Source organism: Cherax quadricarinatus, chromosome 10 (assembly GCF_038502225.1).
Source record: "Cherax quadricarinatus isolate ZL_2023a chromosome 10, ASM3850222v1, whole genome shotgun sequence".
Taxonomy (NCBI): Eukaryota; Metazoa; Arthropoda; class Malacostraca; order Decapoda; family Parastacidae; genus Cherax; species Cherax quadricarinatus.
Genome location: NC_091301.1, coordinates 37,694,486 through 37,714,562, shown reverse-complemented (window position 1 = coordinate 37,714,562; position 20,077 = coordinate 37,694,486). Strand labels below are relative to the sequence as shown.

The 20,077-nt window shown below is 40.1% G+C and overlaps 2 protein-coding genes and 1 long non-coding RNA gene across 5 annotated transcripts in view; 1 reads left to right on the top strand and 2 right to left on the bottom strand.

Annotated features, from left to right (window-relative positions):
• mus81 (mus81 structure-specific endonuclease subunit) overlaps positions 1–20,077 on the bottom strand; it is a 355,921-nt gene that overhangs the window by 109,422 nt on the left and 226,422 nt on the right. For both annotated transcript variants that reach the window (XM_070083779.1, XM_070083780.1), the window contains 2 exons: positions 14,007–14,163; positions 6,600–6,766 (listed from right to left, as the gene is read on the bottom strand). In XM_070083779.1, the coding sequence (XP_069939880.1) occupies positions 6,600–6,766; positions 14,007–14,163 (324 nt within the window). The remainder of the gene's footprint in view (positions 1–6,599; positions 6,767–14,006; positions 14,164–20,077) is intronic.
• LOC138852519 (uncharacterized) overlaps positions 1–20,077 on the top strand; it is a 389,852-nt gene that overhangs the window by 171,184 nt on the left and 198,591 nt on the right. The gene's annotated exons all lie outside the window — the stretch shown is intronic.
• The window catches only part of LOC128688062 (intraflagellar transport protein 74 homolog), a 694,157-nt gene that overhangs the window by 579,974 nt on the left and 94,106 nt on the right, over positions 1–20,077 (bottom strand). The window lies entirely within an intron of this gene.

Here is a 20,077-nt window from a genome sequence, read left to right as displayed (position 1 = left end):
GTATATATACGTCTTACGTGGTACTGTGTTTGACGTATATATACTCATAAATTCTAGCGGCTTCAAATCAAGAAGGAGAAAGCTGGTAGGCCCACATGTGAGTGAATGGGTCTGTGTGGTCAGTGTGCACCACATAAAAAAAATCCTGGAGCACGCAGTGCATAATGAGAAAAAAAAAATCCGACCGTTTTTTTAATTAAAATGCCGACTTTGTGGTCAATTTTCTTATAGTATTTATGGGTGTATTCTCGTTTTCTTGGTCTCGTTTGATAGAATGGAAGAAATATTATAGAAAAAGAGATGATTTTGATTGATTTTACTATAACAAGAACCTGGAAATGGAGCTCAAAGTAGGGGAAATGTTTGATTTTTGCCCATGTTCAAAAGTAAACAAATGACATCATTTTCCAATAAATGTCCAACTAGCCATTCTAATATGCAGTCATGAATTGGTTCATGTTATTTATACAATTATTACAGTATTGGAGTAGTCTGCATAATAGTAAATCTTCTATTTTTTGTTTGAATAAAAATTTGAAATAGAAAGCAAGAGTAATATCAGAGGGACCTGAAGACATGACTGATGAACAAAGAAAATGTTATTTTAGAGCCAGGAATGTCTGCATTGTTCATTCTGGACTTTATTTTGAAATTGTCATATTTTTAAATTTTCATGAAATTGGCCAAATTGCAAATTTCTGACCACGTTATTGGGTAGTTGAAATTGGTAAATGGGCAGTTTCTTGTACTCAGTCGATAGAAAAAACGGAGTTCTAAAGACATAGCTATGAGTTTCGTCGACTGGAACAATGGAATTAGCCGAAAATAGGGCTCAAAGTGGGCGAAATCGCCGATTTGAAAATATCGCCAAGGTCGCTAACTTCGCAAGAGCGTAATTCTGTCAGTTTTCCATCAAATTTCGTTTTTTTTGGTGTCATTACAATCAGGAAAAGATTCTCTATCATTTCACAAGAAAAAATAATTTTTTTTTTTAAATTTTGCGACACCAGGAGACACCTCAGGATTGGGGGTTGCGACAGTCAAGGGGTTAATAAATGTAAAAAGAAGAAAAGTTTTAATTTATTCTTTTTCAGGTCACCCTGCCTTAGCGAGAGACAGTGTGTTAAAAAAATAATGACCAAAGCACAATAAAACGATACCACATAATTATAAATTTTGAATCAACTACCTGGGGAAAAGTGATATCCCTTCCCTGGCCCCATCCATGTCCCCTCTGCTCTCTGATCCTCTGCCATTAGTCCAGACTTTGTGTCAGTACAACCAGACTTTATCTGGCAGGTTATCTATTCCTTTCTGACCTGGAACAGGGCACCTAAATAATAAACTAAACAAAAAAATTTCATCCAGAAAATGCTCATTACCTGTCCTATGCCCAAGTCTGTTTTCTCTCTGGTCAGTCAATCTTATGTCAATATAAACCACTATCCAGACCCCTGATATTAACCCTTTCACTGTCAGTGCCATAATATTACAGTTTGCAAGCCAGTGTTGGTACAGTAGCATTATGCCAAAATTCTAGCGGCTTCAAATTTAGTGGGAGAAAGCTGGTAGACCTACATGTGAGAGAATGGGTCTGTGTGGTCAGTGTGCACAGTATAAAAAAAATCAGGGAGGCCACAGTGCACTGTGGGAGTGCCAATTCAGAACGCCTTGTTCACCATGCCTAGTGGTAAGGAATACCTCACTCCCCAGTGCAATGGGACTCTTTCCTTCCCAAGCGATAGTTCTAACACAGTTGGAAGTGTCAGTGAAGATGAATTTCATGGTTTTGAGGAGTTTGTGACCGAAGGCAATGCCCAGGACACCAGAAATAGTGCTGAAAACCCAGACAACCATCAACCTTCCACCTCTGATGCTGGGCCGTCTCGTTCATATTCAGTTGTACCACAGAGAAAGAGGAAACTCATATTTTCCCATATCTCAAAGAATAAGTAAGTTTATTCAGGTATACACAAATACAGTTAAATAGATTATCATACATAGCAGCATATGTGTAGAGAACCTGGGATAACCTAAAAAAGTCAAAGTGACTTATTTCCATGTAGGTGGTGGGGAAGACAACATGGTTGGTGAGGAAGATGGTGTGGGTGGTGGGAAAGACAGCATGGTTGGTGGGGAAGATGGTGTGGGTGGTGGGGAAGACAGCATGGTTGGTGTGGAAGATGGTGTGCATGGTAGGGAAGACAGCATGGTTGGTAGGGAAGATGGTGTGCATGGTAGGGAAGACAGCATGGTTGGTGTGGAAGATGGTGTGCGTGGTAGGGAAGACAGCATGGTTGGTGGGGAAGACAGCATGGTTGGTGGGGAAGACAACATGGTTGGTGGGGAAGACAGCATGGTTTGTGGAGAAGACAGCATGGTTGGTGGGGAAGACAGCATGGTTGGTGGGGAAGACAGCATGGTTGGTGGGGAAGACAGCATGGTTGGTGGGGAAGACAGCATGGTTTGTGGGGAAGACAGCATGGTTGGTGGGGAAGACAGCATGGTTGGTGGGGAAGACAGCATGGTTGGTGGGGAAGATAGCATGGTTGGTAGGGAAGACAGCATGGTTGGTGGGGAAGACAGCATGGTTGGTGAGGAAGCCAGCATGGTTGGTGGGAAAGACAGCATGGTTGGTGGGGAAGACAGCATGGTTTGTGGAGAAGACAGCATGGTTGGTGGGGAAGACAGCATGGTTGGTGGGGAAGACAGCATGGTTGGTGGGGAAGACAGCATGGTTGGCGGGGAAGACAGCATGGTTGGCGGGGAAGACAGCATGGTTGGCGGGGAAGACAGCATGGTTGGCGGGGAAGACAGCATGGTTGGCGGGGAAGACAGCATGGTTGGTGGGGAAGACAGCATGGTTGGTGGGGAAGACAGCATGGTTGGTGGGGAAGACAGCATGGTTGGTGGGGAAGACAGCATGGTTGCTGGGGAAGACGGTATAGGTAATAGGCAATGTTACAATTGGGATGGATAATGTACATGTGGCAGCAGGTGGTGGTGTAATACATCATGTAACACCAGCAGCACCCCAGGCTGGTAGCCATGCCGCTGACTTAGCACATCCACAACAAAAGGCCACCTTCAACCACCCACACACCACAACAACCTGCATAATCACAACCACAACAACCTGCCCACAAAATTGCAGACACACTTGTTTAATGTGTGAGGAGTGTAAAACAGCACTGAGCATAAGACCATGTTTCAAAGAGTCCCACAAGCTGTAACAGTTCTAGGAACATGTCCAATGACTCTGTGTGTGTATATATATTACAGAACAATAGTAATAAACAACTTTTTTAATTGTTGGTTTGTGTAAACAAGTTTTGTAAACAATATAAAGATAACAATATTTGTGCGGTTATCGTGTTGCATATGAGTGGATATATATAGAAGATGCATTACATGTACTGGTCTCACAGGCCATAGAAGTTACTTGAAAAATATTAGAAAAGATAAGAAAAAATAGAATAAAAGTAAAAATAATATTACAGAGTGAGCGGCAGTCGCTGATGTTGCCGTAAGCGGTTCACTTTCTATCAACTTCACGTCTCTAAATCTTGGTCGGTACTGATCGTAAATTTTTTTTTCTTTTAAAACAATCAGAAAAATATTCTTAGGATATTGGTAAGAATTTTTTTTTTTTTATATATTTTTTGACACTGAAAGCAAGTCTGTGATCAGGAATCTTGACAGTTAAACGGTTAATACAGTGGATCCCTGGATTAAGTCGTCATCGGAATAAGTAATATTCAGAAAAAGTAACTTTTTTTCATCAAAATATTGGCTCGGTGAACGTCACTGAACTCAGTATAAGTCATTCGTCTGGAACGTGTCCACACTGCCTGAGCAGCCCCAACACTCCATGTACAGCCCCAGTGTGCCATTGTTTACCAGCCAGTGAGGACTATCCCATGCATTCATATGATACATTTTGTATTATTCTATTCTTTTTAGTGCTTGTAACTGCAAAATAAGCCACCATGGACCCAAAGAAAGCTTCTACTGACAGCCAGCCCATTGGTAAAGGGCTGAGAGGGGAAAATGTGCCTTTTTCAGTGAATCTGCAATATGTATGATACTAAAGAAGCAGGAGTCAATAAAGGCTATAGTGCCAGCCAGAGATAAAGTGTAGCATTAACAGTGTAGCAAGTAAATTAAGCAATTAATTGACAGAAAAAGGACAACATGAAATTGACTCCTCCATTGTTGTTAGAGGTATATAGGGCTACTGACTAATACCACTGCCTCTGCTGCCGCCTTCACCACCACTATGTAAGGCTTATCTTTCAGTGGCCCTTATACACCCAACAACAAACAACACACCACCACTCATGACATTCTCAGTGCCATATTTTATTCAATCTAGAGTATATATCATGTTTCTATGTTATTAATATTGTTTATTATGTCATATTAGATGAATTGTGCTAGATAAATAAGCCATAGAGCTGATATTAGTGTCATATTGAAGGATTATCTTGTCCTCTCTCCCAACATAATTCCTAACATACGCCAGAAACAGACCTCTCTGGAACACTTTTTTGAGCGACAAGGGTCCAGTGACTCTCAAGCTGGTCCTAGTGGCATTAAAAAACAAAAAAGGGAAATAACCCAGGATAAGGACTTGATACCTGAAGTCTTTATGGAAGAGGATTCCCCTTCCAAACAATTGTAAACTCCTCCATCCTCTCCCCTCCTCCTGTTTTCCATACATCACCATGTCTTCAATAAAGGTAAGTGTGATGTTATTATTGCTTTATTCTTCATATATCATTGTTTTCTGTGTAGGTAAATGTATATCTCATGTGGAAAACATTTTTTTTAACACTTTTGGGTATCTGAAACGGATTAATTGAATTTCCATTATTTCTTATGGGGAAAATTAATTCAGAATAAGTCACTCTCTCTGGAATGGATTAATTACTTAATCCAGGGGTCCACTGAAATGCTCTCAATGTCCACTTTAAAAAAAATTCTTCTGAATGGTAGAGAATCTTTTTCTGAAGGTAACAACACCAAAAGTAAGAAATTTGTTGGAAAATTTATGGAATTACGCTGGCATAAATTTAGCAGTCTACGCACACTGGCGATTTTGCCCAATTTGAGTCCTCTTTTAAACCAATTCCACTGCTCCATTTGACCAAATTCTTAGCTATTTCACTAGTATGCCTTCTATTCTATCGACAGAACACAATTATTTCAACCACCCTATAAAGTGCACAAAGACAGTAATCTGGCCAATTTTACACAAAATAAACAATGTAGACATTCCTGGCACTAAAACATTTTTTCTATTCATTAGTCACATCCTAGTTCTCTCCTATATTATACTTGTCTTCTATTTTGAATTCACAATCACACAAAAATAAAATATAACCAGGAATAATTTGTCATTGTTTACAGCATCTCAATAATTGAATCAGACCTTTTAATCCCATAAAACAGACTAGGGGTTGTAGGGAAACTCTACCCATCTTCAGGAAAAATCAGTAAAAATTGAATGTTTTTGCTAGTTTGTGCTCAATTTCATCCTACTTCCATTCCAGAAATGAACCCAAATCAATTATCTTTTAGTAATGTCATCCATTCTATCAAATGATACCAAGAAACAGCCAATAAAACCATAAAAACCATCTGAGAAAACACCTCAAATTTGCTATTTTAAACCTTACACACAGAGTTTTGCTTTTCTTATCATGCACCACATGAGGCAGGATTTTTTTAATACCGTGCATAATCACTGTACAGACCCATTCTCTCATATCTAGGCTAAAATTTACCACTCACAGCTTATCTGAGTGAAATGATCTCATGGTGTAGAACTACACGAGTGAGCCTGACCTCAGTGACATAGTTCTATGTGATGGCCACTAAAAGGGGTTAAAGACTTATCGTTAAAAAATAAAGTAGTGTTGGACTTGGGAAGGGGGGTGATCACATAAGAACATAAGAAAGGAGGAACACTGCAGCAGGCCTGTTGGCCCATACTAGGCAGGTCCATTACAATTCATCCCACTAACAAAACATTTGCCAATCCAATTTTCAATGCTACCCAAGAAATAAGCTCTGATATGCAAGTCCCACTCAAATCCAACCCCTCTCACTCATGAATTTATCCAACCTAAATTTGAAACTACCCAAAGTCCTAGCCTCAATAACCCAACAAGGTAGACTGTTCCACTCATCAACTACCCTATTTCCAAACCAATACTTTCCTACATCCTTTCTAAATCTAAACTTATCTAATTTAAATCCATTACTGCGGGTTCTCTCTTGGAGAGATATCCTCAAGACCTTATTTATATCCCCTTTATTAATACCAATCTTCCACTTATACACTTCGATCATGTCTCCCCTCATTCTTCGTCTAACATGTGAATGTAATTTAAGAGTCTTCAATCTTTCTTCATAAGGAAGATTTCTAATGCTAAAATGCTAAGAGAAAAATTATACTGCATATTGTAAATTTCTGCTACAAATAGGGTCATCACATAAACAAATTTGCAAAAAAGGAAGAAAATCCACACCAGTAAAATCACTTGAGTTGGACTGCATCATTACACATTAATAATACCAATGTTAGCCTGTACCTGAGATTCTGACTGCCATATTCCTCCACAAGATACAGAGGCTTTGAGAGGCCACACCTCTTGAGGCGAAACTTTTGCTCATGGAATCTTCCATCTTTGATGCTCGAGGCCAGATCGTCCATTCTTTTGCGCTCAATGATGTAAGGCAACACCAGTTCTCGTGGTTGCTGTTAGGTATAAATAAATATCAGCCCACAATCTTAGAAACAATTTTCTATGCAGGCCTTCTATTTTACATGTAAACTCTGAATTTTTATTGCAAACTTGACACACCATATATGGATTCCAATTAATTTTTGTGCTCTTCCTAAGTAATAATTTCATAGATACATCATTTGCATTTAAGATGAACATAGTAATAATAATGAATACATCAACTAAAAATGACAAATAAGAATGTTGTGATGTCAACCAATAAATTAATAATTGTGGGTTATGTTAAGACTTTCTTAATGTGAGTTAGATATACATTAACCCTTGATAAATTAGACACATGTGCAATTGAACCATTCATCTACAAATCTGTCAGACACTGCAACTTCTTGGGATCTTAATACTTAGGAATTCTTCGCTTGCCTAATACTTGGGCACGACCTACTTCCACATTGAACAAATGTGACACGACCTATGACTGCTGCACCTCTCCTGCCAAACGGTTTATAAGCTGCTTTTCCGCTGATATGCCGTATTCTATTCAAGATTGATGGACTGAACACATCGACTCAAGGGTGAGGGACTGATTACCTCATTCTCCTCCTGTTCTTCAAGTTTCTCCTACGTATGGACTGATGAAGCCACTGTGTGGCGAAACGTTTCCTCAATAAAGATACCCAAGAGTTGCACATGTGTCTAATTTATCAACATGTCGGTTCTCTGAACCATTCATCTACAAATCTGTCAGACACTGCAACTTCTTGGGATCTTAATACTTAGGAATTCTTCGCTTGCCTAATTCTTGGGCACGACCTACTTCCACATTGAACAAATGTGACACGACCTATGACTGCTGCACCTCTCCTGCCACATGGTTTATAAGCTGCTTCTCCGCTGATATGCCGTATTCTATTCAAGATTGATGGACTGAACACATCGACTCAAGGTTGAGGGACTGATTACCTCATTCTCCTCCTGTTCTTCAAGTTTCTCCTACGTATGGACTGATGAAGCCACTGTGTGGCGAAACGTTTACTCAATAAAAATACCCAAGAGTTGCACATGTGTCTAATTTATCAACATGTCGGTTCTCTGAACCATTCATCTACAAAAACATTAACCCTTAAACTGTCCAAACATAGCTGGTGGGTCTAATATATGTTCACAAATGTGGTGATATTATTTATACAATTATTACAATATTGCATAACAGTAAATCTTCTATTTTTTGGTTTGAATAAAAATTCATTACACGAATAAAAAATAAAAATGGAATTCATTTGTAAAGCCTGAAAATGTAACTAATGAACAGAGGAAATGTTAGTTTAGTGCCAGGAATGCTTGCACTGTTTATTCTGGACCCTGTTTTGAAACTGGAATATTTTGAGCTTTGCATTAGATTGGCCAAATTACCCATTTCCCATCACTTTATTTTGTAGTTGAAACAGTTAACTTGGCGATTTCTTGTGCTCAATTGATAGAACAGAAGTATCTTTTTTTTTTATTATCACACTGGCCGATTCCCAATAAGGCAGGGTGGCCCGAAAAAGAAAAACTTTCACCATCATTCACTCCATCACTGTCTTGCCAGAAGGGTGCTTTACACTACAGTTTTTAAACTGCAACATTTACACCCCTCCTTCAGAGTGCAGGCACTGTACTTCCCATCTCCAGGACTCAAGTCCGGCCTGCCGGTTTCCCTGAACCCCTTCATAAATGTTACTTTGCTCACACTCCAACAGCACGTCAAGTATTAAAAACCATTTGTCTCCATTCACTCCTATCAAACACGCTCACGCATGCCTGCTGGAAGTCCAAGCCCCTCGCACACAAAACCTCCTTTACCCCCTCCCTCCAACCTTTCCTAGGCCGACCCCTACCCCGCCTTCCTTCCACTACAGACTGATACACTCTTGAAGTCATTCTGTTTCGCTCCATTCTCTCTACATGTCCGAACCACCTCAACAACCCTTCCTCAGCCCTCTGAACAACAGTTTTGGTAATCCCGCACCTCCTCCTAACTTCCAAACTACGAATTCTCTGCATTATATTCACACCACACATTGCCCTCAGACATGACATCTCCACTGCCTCCAGCCTTCTCCTCGCTGCAACATTCATCACCCATGCTTCACACCCATATAAGAGCATTGGTAAAACTATACTCTCATACATTCCCCTCTTTGCCTCCAAGGACAAAGTTCTTTGTCTCCACAGACTCCTAAGTGCACCACTCACCCTTTTTCCCTCATCAATTCTATGATTCACTTCATTTTTCATAGACCCATCCGCTGACACGTCCACTCCCAAATATCTGAATACATTCACCTCCTCCATACTCTCTCCCTCCAATCTGATATCCAATCTTTCATCACCTAATCTTTTTGTTATCCTCATAACCTTACTCTTTCCTGTATTCACCTTTAATTTTCTTCTTTTGCACACCCTACCAAATTCATCCACCAATCTCTGCAACTTCTCTTCAGAATCTCCCAAGAGCACAGTGTCATCAGCAAAGAGCAACTGTGACAACTCCCACCCTGTGTGTGATTCTTTATCTTTTAACTCCACGCCTCTTGCCAAGACCCTCGCATTTACTTCTCTTACAACCCCATCTATAAATATGTTAAACAACCATGGTGACATCACACATCCTTGTCTAAGGCCTACTTTTACTGGGAAATAATTTCCCTCTTTCCTACATACATGTACTCTAACTTGAGCCTCACTATCCTCGTAAAAACTCTTCACTGCTTTCAGTAACCTACCTCCTACACCATACACCTGCAACATCTGCCACATTGCCCCCCTATCCACCCTGTCATACGCCTTTTCCAAATCCATAAATGCCACAAAGACCTCTTTAGCCTTATCTAAATACTGTTCACTTATATGTTTCACTGTAAACACCTGGTCCACACACCCCCTACCTTTCCTAAAGCCTCCTTGTTCATCTGCTATCCTATTCTCCATCTTACTCTTAATTCTTTCAATAATAACTCTACCATACACTTTACCAGGTATACTCAACAGACTTATCCCCCTATAATTTTTGCACTCTCTTTTATCCCCTTTGCCTTTATACAAAGGAACTATGCATGCTCTCTGCCAATCCCTAGGTACCTTACCCTCTTCCATACATTTATTAAATAATTGCACCAACCACTCCAAAACTATATCCCCACCTGCTTTTAACATTTCTATCTTTATCCCATCAATCCCGGCTGCCTTACCCCCTTTCATTTTACCTACTGCCTCACGAACTTCCTCCACACTCACAACTGGCTCTTCCTCACTCCTGCAAGATGTTATTCCTCCTTGCCCTATACACGAAATCACAGCTTCCCTATCTTCATCAACATTTAACAATTCCTCAAAATATTCCCTCCATCTTCCCAATACCTCTAACTCTCCATTTAATAACTCTCCTCTCCTATTTTTAACTGACAAATCCATTTGTTCTCTAGGCTTCCTTAACTTGTTAATCTCACTCCAAAACTTTTTCTTATTTTCAAAAAAATTTGTTGATAACATCTCACCCACTCTCTCATTTGCTCTCTTTTTACATTGCTTCACCACTCTCTTAACCTCTCTCTTTTTCTCCATATACAGTGGACCCCCGCATACCGTCGGCATCACATAACGTTTAATCCGCATACCACTCGCTTTTATCGCAAAAATTTTGCCTCGCATACCGCTCAAAAACCCACTCACCGCTGTTCGTCCGAGGCGCATCCAATGTGCGCCCTTAGCCAGCCTCACATGTGCCGCCGGTGGCTTTGTTTACCAGCCAGCCTCCGCGGTAACATCCAAGCATACAATCGGAACATTTCGTATTATTACAGTGTTTTTGGTGATTTTATCTACAAAATAAGTGACCATGGGCCCCAAGAAAGCTTCTAGTGCCAACCCTACAGCAAGAAGGGTGAGAATTACTATAGAGATGAAGAAAAAGATCATTGATAAGTATGAAAGTGGAGTGCGTGTCTCCGAGCTGGCCAGGTTGTATAATAAACCCCAATCAACCATCGCTACTATTGGTGGTACAGCTGCTGCTGCTGCTGTACCACCGTCAGCTGCTGCTGCTGCACTGTCAGCTGCTGCTGCAGCACCGTCAGCTGCTGCTGCTGTTGTACCACCGTCAGCTGCTGCTGCTGCTGCTGTAGTACCGTCTGCTGCTGCTGTAGCATCGTCTGCTGCTGCTGTAGCACTGTCAACTGCTGCTGCTGCTGTACCACCATCAGCTGCTGCTGTAGTACTGTCTGCTGCTGCTGTAGCATCGTCTGCTGCTGCTGTAGCACTGTCAGCTGCTGCTGCTGCTGTAGCACTGTAAGCTGCTGCTGCTGCTGCTGTAGCACCGTTGTTGGTGTGGCTTATTGAGAATACCAAGAAACAATTAACCCCACAGGATTTGTCACCCAGGATAACCCAAAAAAGTCAGTGTCATCGAAGACTGTCTAACTTATTTCCACTGGGGTCCATAATCTTGTCTCCCAGGATGCAACCCACACCAGTCGACTAACACCCAGGTGAACAGGGAAAAATGCCTGGAACTAGTGCTCATGTTGGTGAATTTAAAGCCAGCAAAGGTTGGGTTGAGAGATTTAAGAATCGTAGTGGCATACACAGTGTGATAAGGCCTGTTCTGGAAGAAAATGCCAAACAGGACCTACAGTACTCAGGAGGAAAAGGCACTCCCAGGACACAGTGTCTGATCAGTCATTGCTGCATCTTCAATAAAGGTAAGTGTCATTTATTCTTCATTTAGTAGAGTAGTACATGCACAATATATATTGTGCATGTACTACTCTACTATTGTGCATGTATCCTTCTCTTTGTGTGTAGGAAAATGTATATTTCATGTGGTAAAAATATTTTTTTCATACTTTTTTTTTTGGGTGTCTTGCACGGATTAATTTGATTTCCATTATTTCTTATGGGGAAAATTCATTCGCATACCGATCATTTCGCATAACAATGAGCCCTCTTGCACGGATTAAAGTTGCTATGCGGGGGTCCACTGTACTCTTCCCTCCTTGCATCACTTCTACTTTGTAAAAACTTCTCATATGGTAACTTTTTCTCCCTTACTACTCTCTTTACATCATCATTCCACCAATCGCTCCTCTTCCCTCCCGCACCCACTTTCCTGTAACCACAAACTTCTGCTGAACACTCTAACATTACATTTTTAAACCTACCCCATACCTCTTCGACCCCATTGCCTATGCTCTCATTTGCCCATCTATCCTCCAATAGCTGTTTATATCTTACCCTAACTGCCTCCTCTTTTAGTTTATAAACCTTCACCTCTCTCTTCCCTGATGCTTCTATTCTCCTTGTATCCCATCTACCTTTTACTCTCAGTGTAGCTACAACTAGAAAGTGATCTGATATATCTGTGGCCCCTCTATAAACATGTACATCCTGAAGTCTACTCAACAGTCTTTTATCTACCAATACATAATCCAACAAACTACTGTCATTTTGCCCTACATCATATCTTGTATACTTATTTATCCTCTTTTTCTTAAAATATGTATTACCTATAACTAAACCCCTTTCTATACAAAGTTCAATCAAAGGGCTCCCATTATCATTTACACCTGGCACCCCAAACTTACCTACCACACCCTCTCTAAAAGTTTCTCCTACTTTAGCATTCAGGTCCCCTACCACAATTACTCTCTCACTTGGTTCAAAGGCTCCTATACATTCACTTAACATCTCCCAAAATCTCTCTCTCTCCTCTACATTCCTCTCTTCTCCAGGTGCATACACGCTTATTATGACCCACTTTTCGCATCCAACCTTTACTTTAATCCACATAATTCTTGAATTTACACATTCATATTCTCTTTTCTCCTTCCATAACTGATCATTTAACATTACTGCTACCCCTTCCTTTGCTCTAACTCTCTCAGATACTCCAGGTTTAATCCCATTTATTTCCCCCCACTGAAACTCCCCTACCCCCTTCAGCTTTGTTTCGCTTAGGGCCAGGACATCCAACTTCTTTTCATTCATAACATCAGCAATCATCTGTTTCTTGTCATCCGCACTATATCCACGCACATTTAAGCATCCCAGTTTTATAAAGTTTTTCTTCTCTTTTTTAGTAAATGTCTACAGGAGAAGGGGTTACTAGCCCATTGCTCCCGGCATTTTAGTCGCCTCATACGACACGCATGGCTTACGGAGGAAAGATTCTTTTCCACTTCCCCATGGACAATAGAAGAAATAAAGAAGAAGAAGAGCTATTTAGAAAAAGGAGAAAAACCTAGATGTATGTATATATATATGCATGTGCGTGTCTGTGAAGTGTGACCAAAGTGTAAGTAGGAGTAGCAAGATATCCCTGTTATCTAGCGTGTTTATGAGACAGAAAAAGAAACCAGCAATCCTACCATCATGCAAAACAGTTACAGGTTTCTGTTTCACAGTCATCTGGCAGGACGGTAGTACTTCCCTGGGTGGTTGCTGTCTACCAACCTACTACCTACCTACAGAAGTAATACTAGTGAAATAGCTAAGAATTTGGCTGACTGGAATAATGTAACTGCCCTAAAATAGGAGACAAATTTGGTAAAATCACCGATGCATAAATATCGCTGACACATCAAAATTCGTGAGAGCATAATTTCGTTAATTTTCCATCAAATTTTGTACTTTTTGTTTTATAACCTTCAGAAAAAGATTCTCTACCATTTCATAAGAAAAAAAATAACAAAATTTTTTTTTTAAATTCTTGGATCCTCGTGTACTTCGAAATTTGGCTCCTGGACCCTGACAGGGTTAAAAAAAACTACTCAATAACCAATGTGGCTTTCTTTTGTGCTTAACAATATTTTATTACATGTAAACTACATTTTGTATTCTGCAGAAAAACACAAAGTTTGTTCTTCATGATGCTCTGTAGAGATCTGCTTGCTCCTACATTTTTACCACTGGCATGAGTAGGTAGCAGAAGACCCAAACAGCTGAGCTGAGACTTAAAACAGCAGAGCTGAGACTTAAAACAGCAGGCACAGAAATCCTGCATACAAGTACAACACATATGTCATCTCTCTGTGCACTAAAATGGTGTCCACAGTTAATGGGTTAACTATAACTAAAAGGTATGGTATTCTGTAGCCTTAACCAAACTCAATATCCACAATAAATAAGACATGTACTATATGAAAAATATATAATGAAAAGAGAGACAGTGCTCAGCAGTAGCTTGAATATCAATGAAAAAAAATGAAGCTTTACCTCAGTCATGGTGCTGTGAGCAGAAGTTGGTGAGTGTCGCTCTTGACACACCCAGACAAAGTCACCAACATGTAGTTTTCTCACACTGTACTTAATCCCATGTCGGTTCAGTTCATTAATAATAATGTCCTTAGTGCTTCGCTTTCCTCCAGTAGATCTGAATAAAAATATTTTTCTGTTTATTAAAACAAGTGAGACAGCAAAAATAATATACAGGAGAAAAAATTTTTCAAGACATACAATAAATCTTTGAAATTTGCAAGAATTAAATTACAGTATTCACCATCCCAAAAATATACACAAATTTCACATTTCTAACCGATCAATTTTCAATATGCACAAGGTCACTGTACACCCCCCACCCCTTCTAAATTACTGAGAATAACACACAGTAAAAAACATATGATAAGATCAAGCAGTAGCATTATCAATTAACAAAGGAAGAGCAATCAAAAAGTGAGATTATCTGACTTTTTTGTAACAAGTCGGATCTTTCCCACTGAGGCAGAGTGACCCAAAAAGAAAGAAAAACACAAAAACAAAGAAAAAAAACTCATCAGCATTCAACACTTGCACCATCACTCATACATAAACAATGACTTTAGAGAGACACTCAGATACAACAGTCTAAATGTCCCTCCAAACTGCCAATATCCCAAACCCCTCCTTTAACCCTTTCAGAGTCAAGACCCTCGATCCTTAACTCCCACTTAGGTTTGAAAAATATTCGATAAAAAAAATTATTATTTCTTATGAAATGATAGTTTTTTTTTTTTTTTTTGCGAGTATTATACGCCAAAATTTTTTTTTTAGTGATCAATATTTACGGAGATATGGAGGCATAAAGATGACAGAAATTGAACCACTTACGGCAACATCGTCGACTGCCGGTCACCCGGTAATAGCTTTTGCTCTTTTTTTTCAACTTTTTCTTTTATTTTTTAATATTTTATTTTTTCACGTAACTTTTATGGCCCCTGAGACCAATATAAAGACTATTTGGTATATATTCACTCATTGTATACTACACAATAACAGCACAAACTTTGCTGTCATTATATTGTTTACAAAGCATGTTTACACAAACCAACAATAAAAAATGTTGTTAATTACTAATTTTCTATCATATATATAGACATATAGTCACTGGACAGGTTCTTGCAACTACAAGAGGATCTGAAAGCTTGTAGTTGTGTGTGGGTGGACTTGTAAATACGCTGAGTCACTGGCATGTCGTGTCACAAAGATGCATCATACCACCACTCACTAACCTCACTGCCATCCACAACACATCCCTTCCTCCCCACACACCTACATTCCTTCTTTCCTTCCTACCTACCTTCCCTCCTTCCTCCCTTCCTTACTTCTTCCTTCCTTTCTTTCGTCGTTCAAATAACTTTTATGGCCTGTGAGACCAATATAAGGTACACTGAATGTATATTCACTCATTGTATACTACATAATAACCACACAAACAGTTATTATATTGTTTACAAAACATGTTTACACAAACCAACAATAAAAAATGTTTTTATTACTATTTTTCTAAAATGGGGAAGTGGAAAAGAATCTTTCCTCCGTAAGCCATGCGTGTCGTATGAGGCGACTAAAATGCCGGGAGCAATGGGCTAGTAACCCCTTCTCCTGTATACATTTACTAAAAAAGAGAAGAAGAAAAACTTTATAAAACTGGGTTGTTTAAATGTGCGTGGATGTAGTGCGGATGACAAGAAACAGATGATTGCTGATGTTATGAATGAAAAGAAGTTGGATGTCCTGGCTCTAAGCGAAACAAAGCTGAAGGGGGTAGGAGAGTTTCAGTGGGGGGAAATAAATGGGATTAAATCTGGAGTATCTGAGAGAGTTAGAGCAAAGGAAGGGGTAGCAGTAATGTTAAATGATCAGTTATGGAAGGAGAAAAGAGAATATGAATGTGTAAATTCGAGAATTATGTGGATTAAAGTAAAGGTTGGATGCGAGAAGTGGGTCATAATAAGCGTGTATGCACCTGGAGAAGAGAGGAATGCAGAGGAGAGAGAGAGATTTTGGGAGATGTTAAGTGAATGTATAGGAGCCTTTGAACCAAGTGAGAGAGTAATTGTGGTAGGGGACCTGAATGCTAAAGTAGGAGAAACTTTTAGAGAGGGTGTGGTAGGTAAGTTTGGGGTGCCAGGTGTAAATGATAATGGGAGCCCTTTGATTGAACTTTGTATAGAAAGGGGTTTAGTTATAGCTAATACATATTTTAAGAAAAAGAGGATAAATAAGTATACACGATATGATGTAGGGCGAAATGACAGTAGTTTGTTGGATTATGTATTGGTAGATAAAAGACTGTTGAGTAGACTTCAGGATGTACATGTTTATCGAGGGGCCACAGATATATCAGATCACTTTCTAGTTGTAGCTACACTGAGAGTAAAAGGTAGATGGGATACAAGGAGAATAGAAGCATCAGGGAAGAGAGAGGTGAAGGTTTATAAACTAAAAGAGGAGGCAGTTAGGGTAAGATATAAACAGCTATTGGAGGATAGATGGGCTAATGAGAGCATAGGCAATGGGGTCGAAGAGGAATGGGGTAGGTTTAAAAATGTAGTGTTAGAGTGTTCAGCAGAAGTTTGTGGTTACAGGAAAGTGGGTGCAGGAGGGAAGAGGAGCGATTGGTGGAATGATGATGTAAAGAGAGTAGTAAGGGAGAAAAAGTTAGCATATGAGAAGTTTTTACAAAGTAGAAGTGATGCAAGGAGGGAAGAGTATATGGAGAAAAAGAGAGAGGTTAAGAGAGTGGTGAAGCAATGTAAAAAGAGAGCAAATGAGAGAGTGGGTGAGCTGTTATCAACAAATTTTGTTGAAAATAAGAAAAAGTTTTGGAGTGAGATTAACAAGTTAAGGAAGCCTAGAGAACAAATGGATTTGTCAGTTAAAAATAGGAGAGGAGAGTTATTAAATGGAGAGTTAGAGGTATTGGGAAGATGGAGGGAATATTTTGAGGAATTGTTAAATGTTGATGAAGATAGGGAAGCTGTGATTTCGAGTATAGGGCAAGGAGGAATAACATCTTGTAGGAGTGAGGAAGAGCCAGTTGTGAGTGTGGGGGAAGTTCGTGAGGCAGTAGGTAAAATGAAAGGGGGTAAGGCAGCCGGGATTGATGGGATAAAGATAGAAATGTTAAAAGCAGGTGGGGATATAGTTTTGGAGTGGTTGGTGCAATTATTTAATAAATGTATGGAAGAGGGTAAGGTACCTAGGGATTGGCAGAGAGCATGCATAGTTCCTTTGTATAAAGGCAAAGGGGATAAAAGAGAGTGCAAAAATTTTAGGGGGATAAGTCTGTTGAGTGTACCTGGTAAAGTGTATGGTAGAGTTATAATTGAAAGAATTAAGAGTAAGACGGAGAATAGGATAGCAGATGAACAAGGAGGCTTTAGGAAAGGTAGGGGGTGTGTGGACCAGGTGTTTACAGTGAAACATATAAGTGAACAGTATTTAGATAAGGCTAAAGAGGTCTTTGTGGCATTTATGGATTTGGAAAAGGCGTATGACAGGGTGGATAGGGGGGCAATGTGGCAGATGTTGCAAGTGTATGGTGTAGGAGGTAGGTTACTGAAAGCAGTGAAGAGTTTTTACGAGGATAGTGAGGCTCAAGTTAGAGTATGTAGAAAAGAGGGAAATTTTTTCCCAGTAAAAGTAGGCCTTAGACAAGGATGTGTGATGTCACCGTGGTTGTTTAATATATTTATAGATGGGGTTGTAAGAGAAGTAAATGCGAGGGTCTTGGCAAGAGGCGTGGAGTTAAAAGATAAAGAATCACACACAGGGTGGGAGTTGTCACAGCTGCTCTTTGCTGATGACACTGTGCTCTTGGGAGATTCTGAAGAGAAGCTGCAGAGATTGGTGGATGAATTTGGTAGGGTGTGCAAAAGAAGAAAATTAAAGGTGAATACAGGAAAGAGTAAGGTTATGAGGATAACAAAAAGATTAGGTGATGAAAGATTGAATATCAGATTGGAGGGAGAGAGTATGGAGGAGGTGAACGTATTCAGATATTTGGGAGTGGACGTGTCAGCGGATGGGTCTATGAAAGATGAGGTGAATCATAGAATTGATGAGGGAAAAAGAGTGAGTGGTGCACTTAGGAGTCTGTGGAGACAGAGAACTTTGTCCTTGGAGGCAAAGAGGGGAATGTATGAGAGTATAGTTTTACCAACGCTCTTATATGGGTGTGAAGCATGGGTGATGAATGTTGCAGCGAGGAGAAGGCTGGAGGCAGTGGAGATGTCATGTCTGAGGGCAATGTGTGGTGTGAATATAATGCAGAGAATTCGTAGTTTGGAAGTTAGGAGGAGGTGCGGGATTACCAAAACTGTTGTCCAGAGGGCTGAGGAAGGGTTGTTGAGGTGGTTCGGACATGTAGAGAGAATGGAGCGAAACAGAATAACTTCAAGAGTGTATCAGTCTGTAGTGGAAGGAAGGCGGGGTAGGGGTCGGCCTAGGAAGGGTTGGAGGGAGGGGGTAAAGGAGGTTTTGTGTGCGAGGGGCTTGGACTTCCAGCAGGCATGCGTGAGCGTGTTTGATAGGAGTGAATGGAGACAAATGGTTTTTAATACTTGACGTGCTGTTGGAGTGTGAGCAAAGTAACATTTATGAAGGGATTCAGGGAAACCGGCAGGCCGGACTTGAGTCCTGGAGATGGGAAGTACAGTGCCTGCACTCTGAAGGAGGGGTGTTAATGTTGCAGTTTAAAAACTGTAGTGTAAAGCACCCTTCTGGCAAGACAGTGATGGAGTGAATGATGGTGAAAGTTTTTCTTTTTCGGGCCACCCTGCCTTGGTGGGAATCGGCCAGTGTGATAATAAAAAAAATAATAATAATAATTTTCTAAAATATATATACACACATAAAGTCACTGGACACTTCCCAGAACTGCTACAGCTTCTGTAAAGCTTGTAGTTGTTGTGTGGGGGTGGACTTGTAAATATGCTGAGTCACTGGCATAATTAGTGTCACAATGACAAATCACACCATCACTCACCACCCTCACTGCCTGTCAACACCCACCCACATTGAAATAAATCACTGTCTGAATTTTTTGGGTTATCCTAGGTTGATGGTCTCCTTCCTTCCTTCCTTCCCTCCTTCCTTTCTTCCTCTCATCTCTTCCTTCCTTCCTCCCTTTCTTCCTACCTTCCATCCCTCCTTCCTTTCTTCCTTCCTTCCATTTGGTTTCCTGGGAACTGCTTTTGGTCACAAACTCCTCAGAACCATGAAATTCATCTTCACTGACACTTCCATCTGTGTCTGAACTGTTACTTGGGAACAAAAGAGCTGCAATTAGCCAAGGAGTGAGGAGTTTCTTAGTATTAGACATGGTGAACAAGGAGAAAAAAAATGGCTTTCCCACAATGCACCATTGGGTCCCTGATTTTTTTTTTGTACTGCACACACTGACCAGAGAGCCCCATTCTCTCACACCTAAGCCTACCAGCCTTTTCCTGCTTGATTTGAGGATGCTAGAATTTATGCGTACTACAGGTCCTCCATCACAAATCCGGCATCACTGGGACCTGTAGTGTGCCGGATTACTGAGTTTGCCGAATTACAGAGTGGTTAGGTTAGAATACACTTAATAAAATTAACCAACTTGACTTATAAAGTTCATTGAACATAGCCAAAAATCGAACATTTCCGCTACTTTGAGCTCAATTTCAAGGTGTGTACTTTTCGATATGAAAGCAATCAAAATCATGTCTATTTCTGTAATATATCTTCCATTCTATCAAATGACTCCAAAAAATGAGAATACAACCATAAAAGCCATACGAAAATATACTGCAAAGAGGCGGCTAATGGATGAGAAGTGAACTCCCTTATTTATCGTCCGTCTTTTTTATTTTTGTTGTACGTTAAGAAGCATCTTTCCATCATACATTGCCCAAGTTTCAATGAGATAGCCCAACAAACAACCAAGAAAAAAAAATATTTACCAAAAATCATATATGGCAAGCACAAGCCAGGTACTGGAATTAAGTCACTTTGTCTGACTTTTCTGGGTTATCCTAGGTTCTCTATAC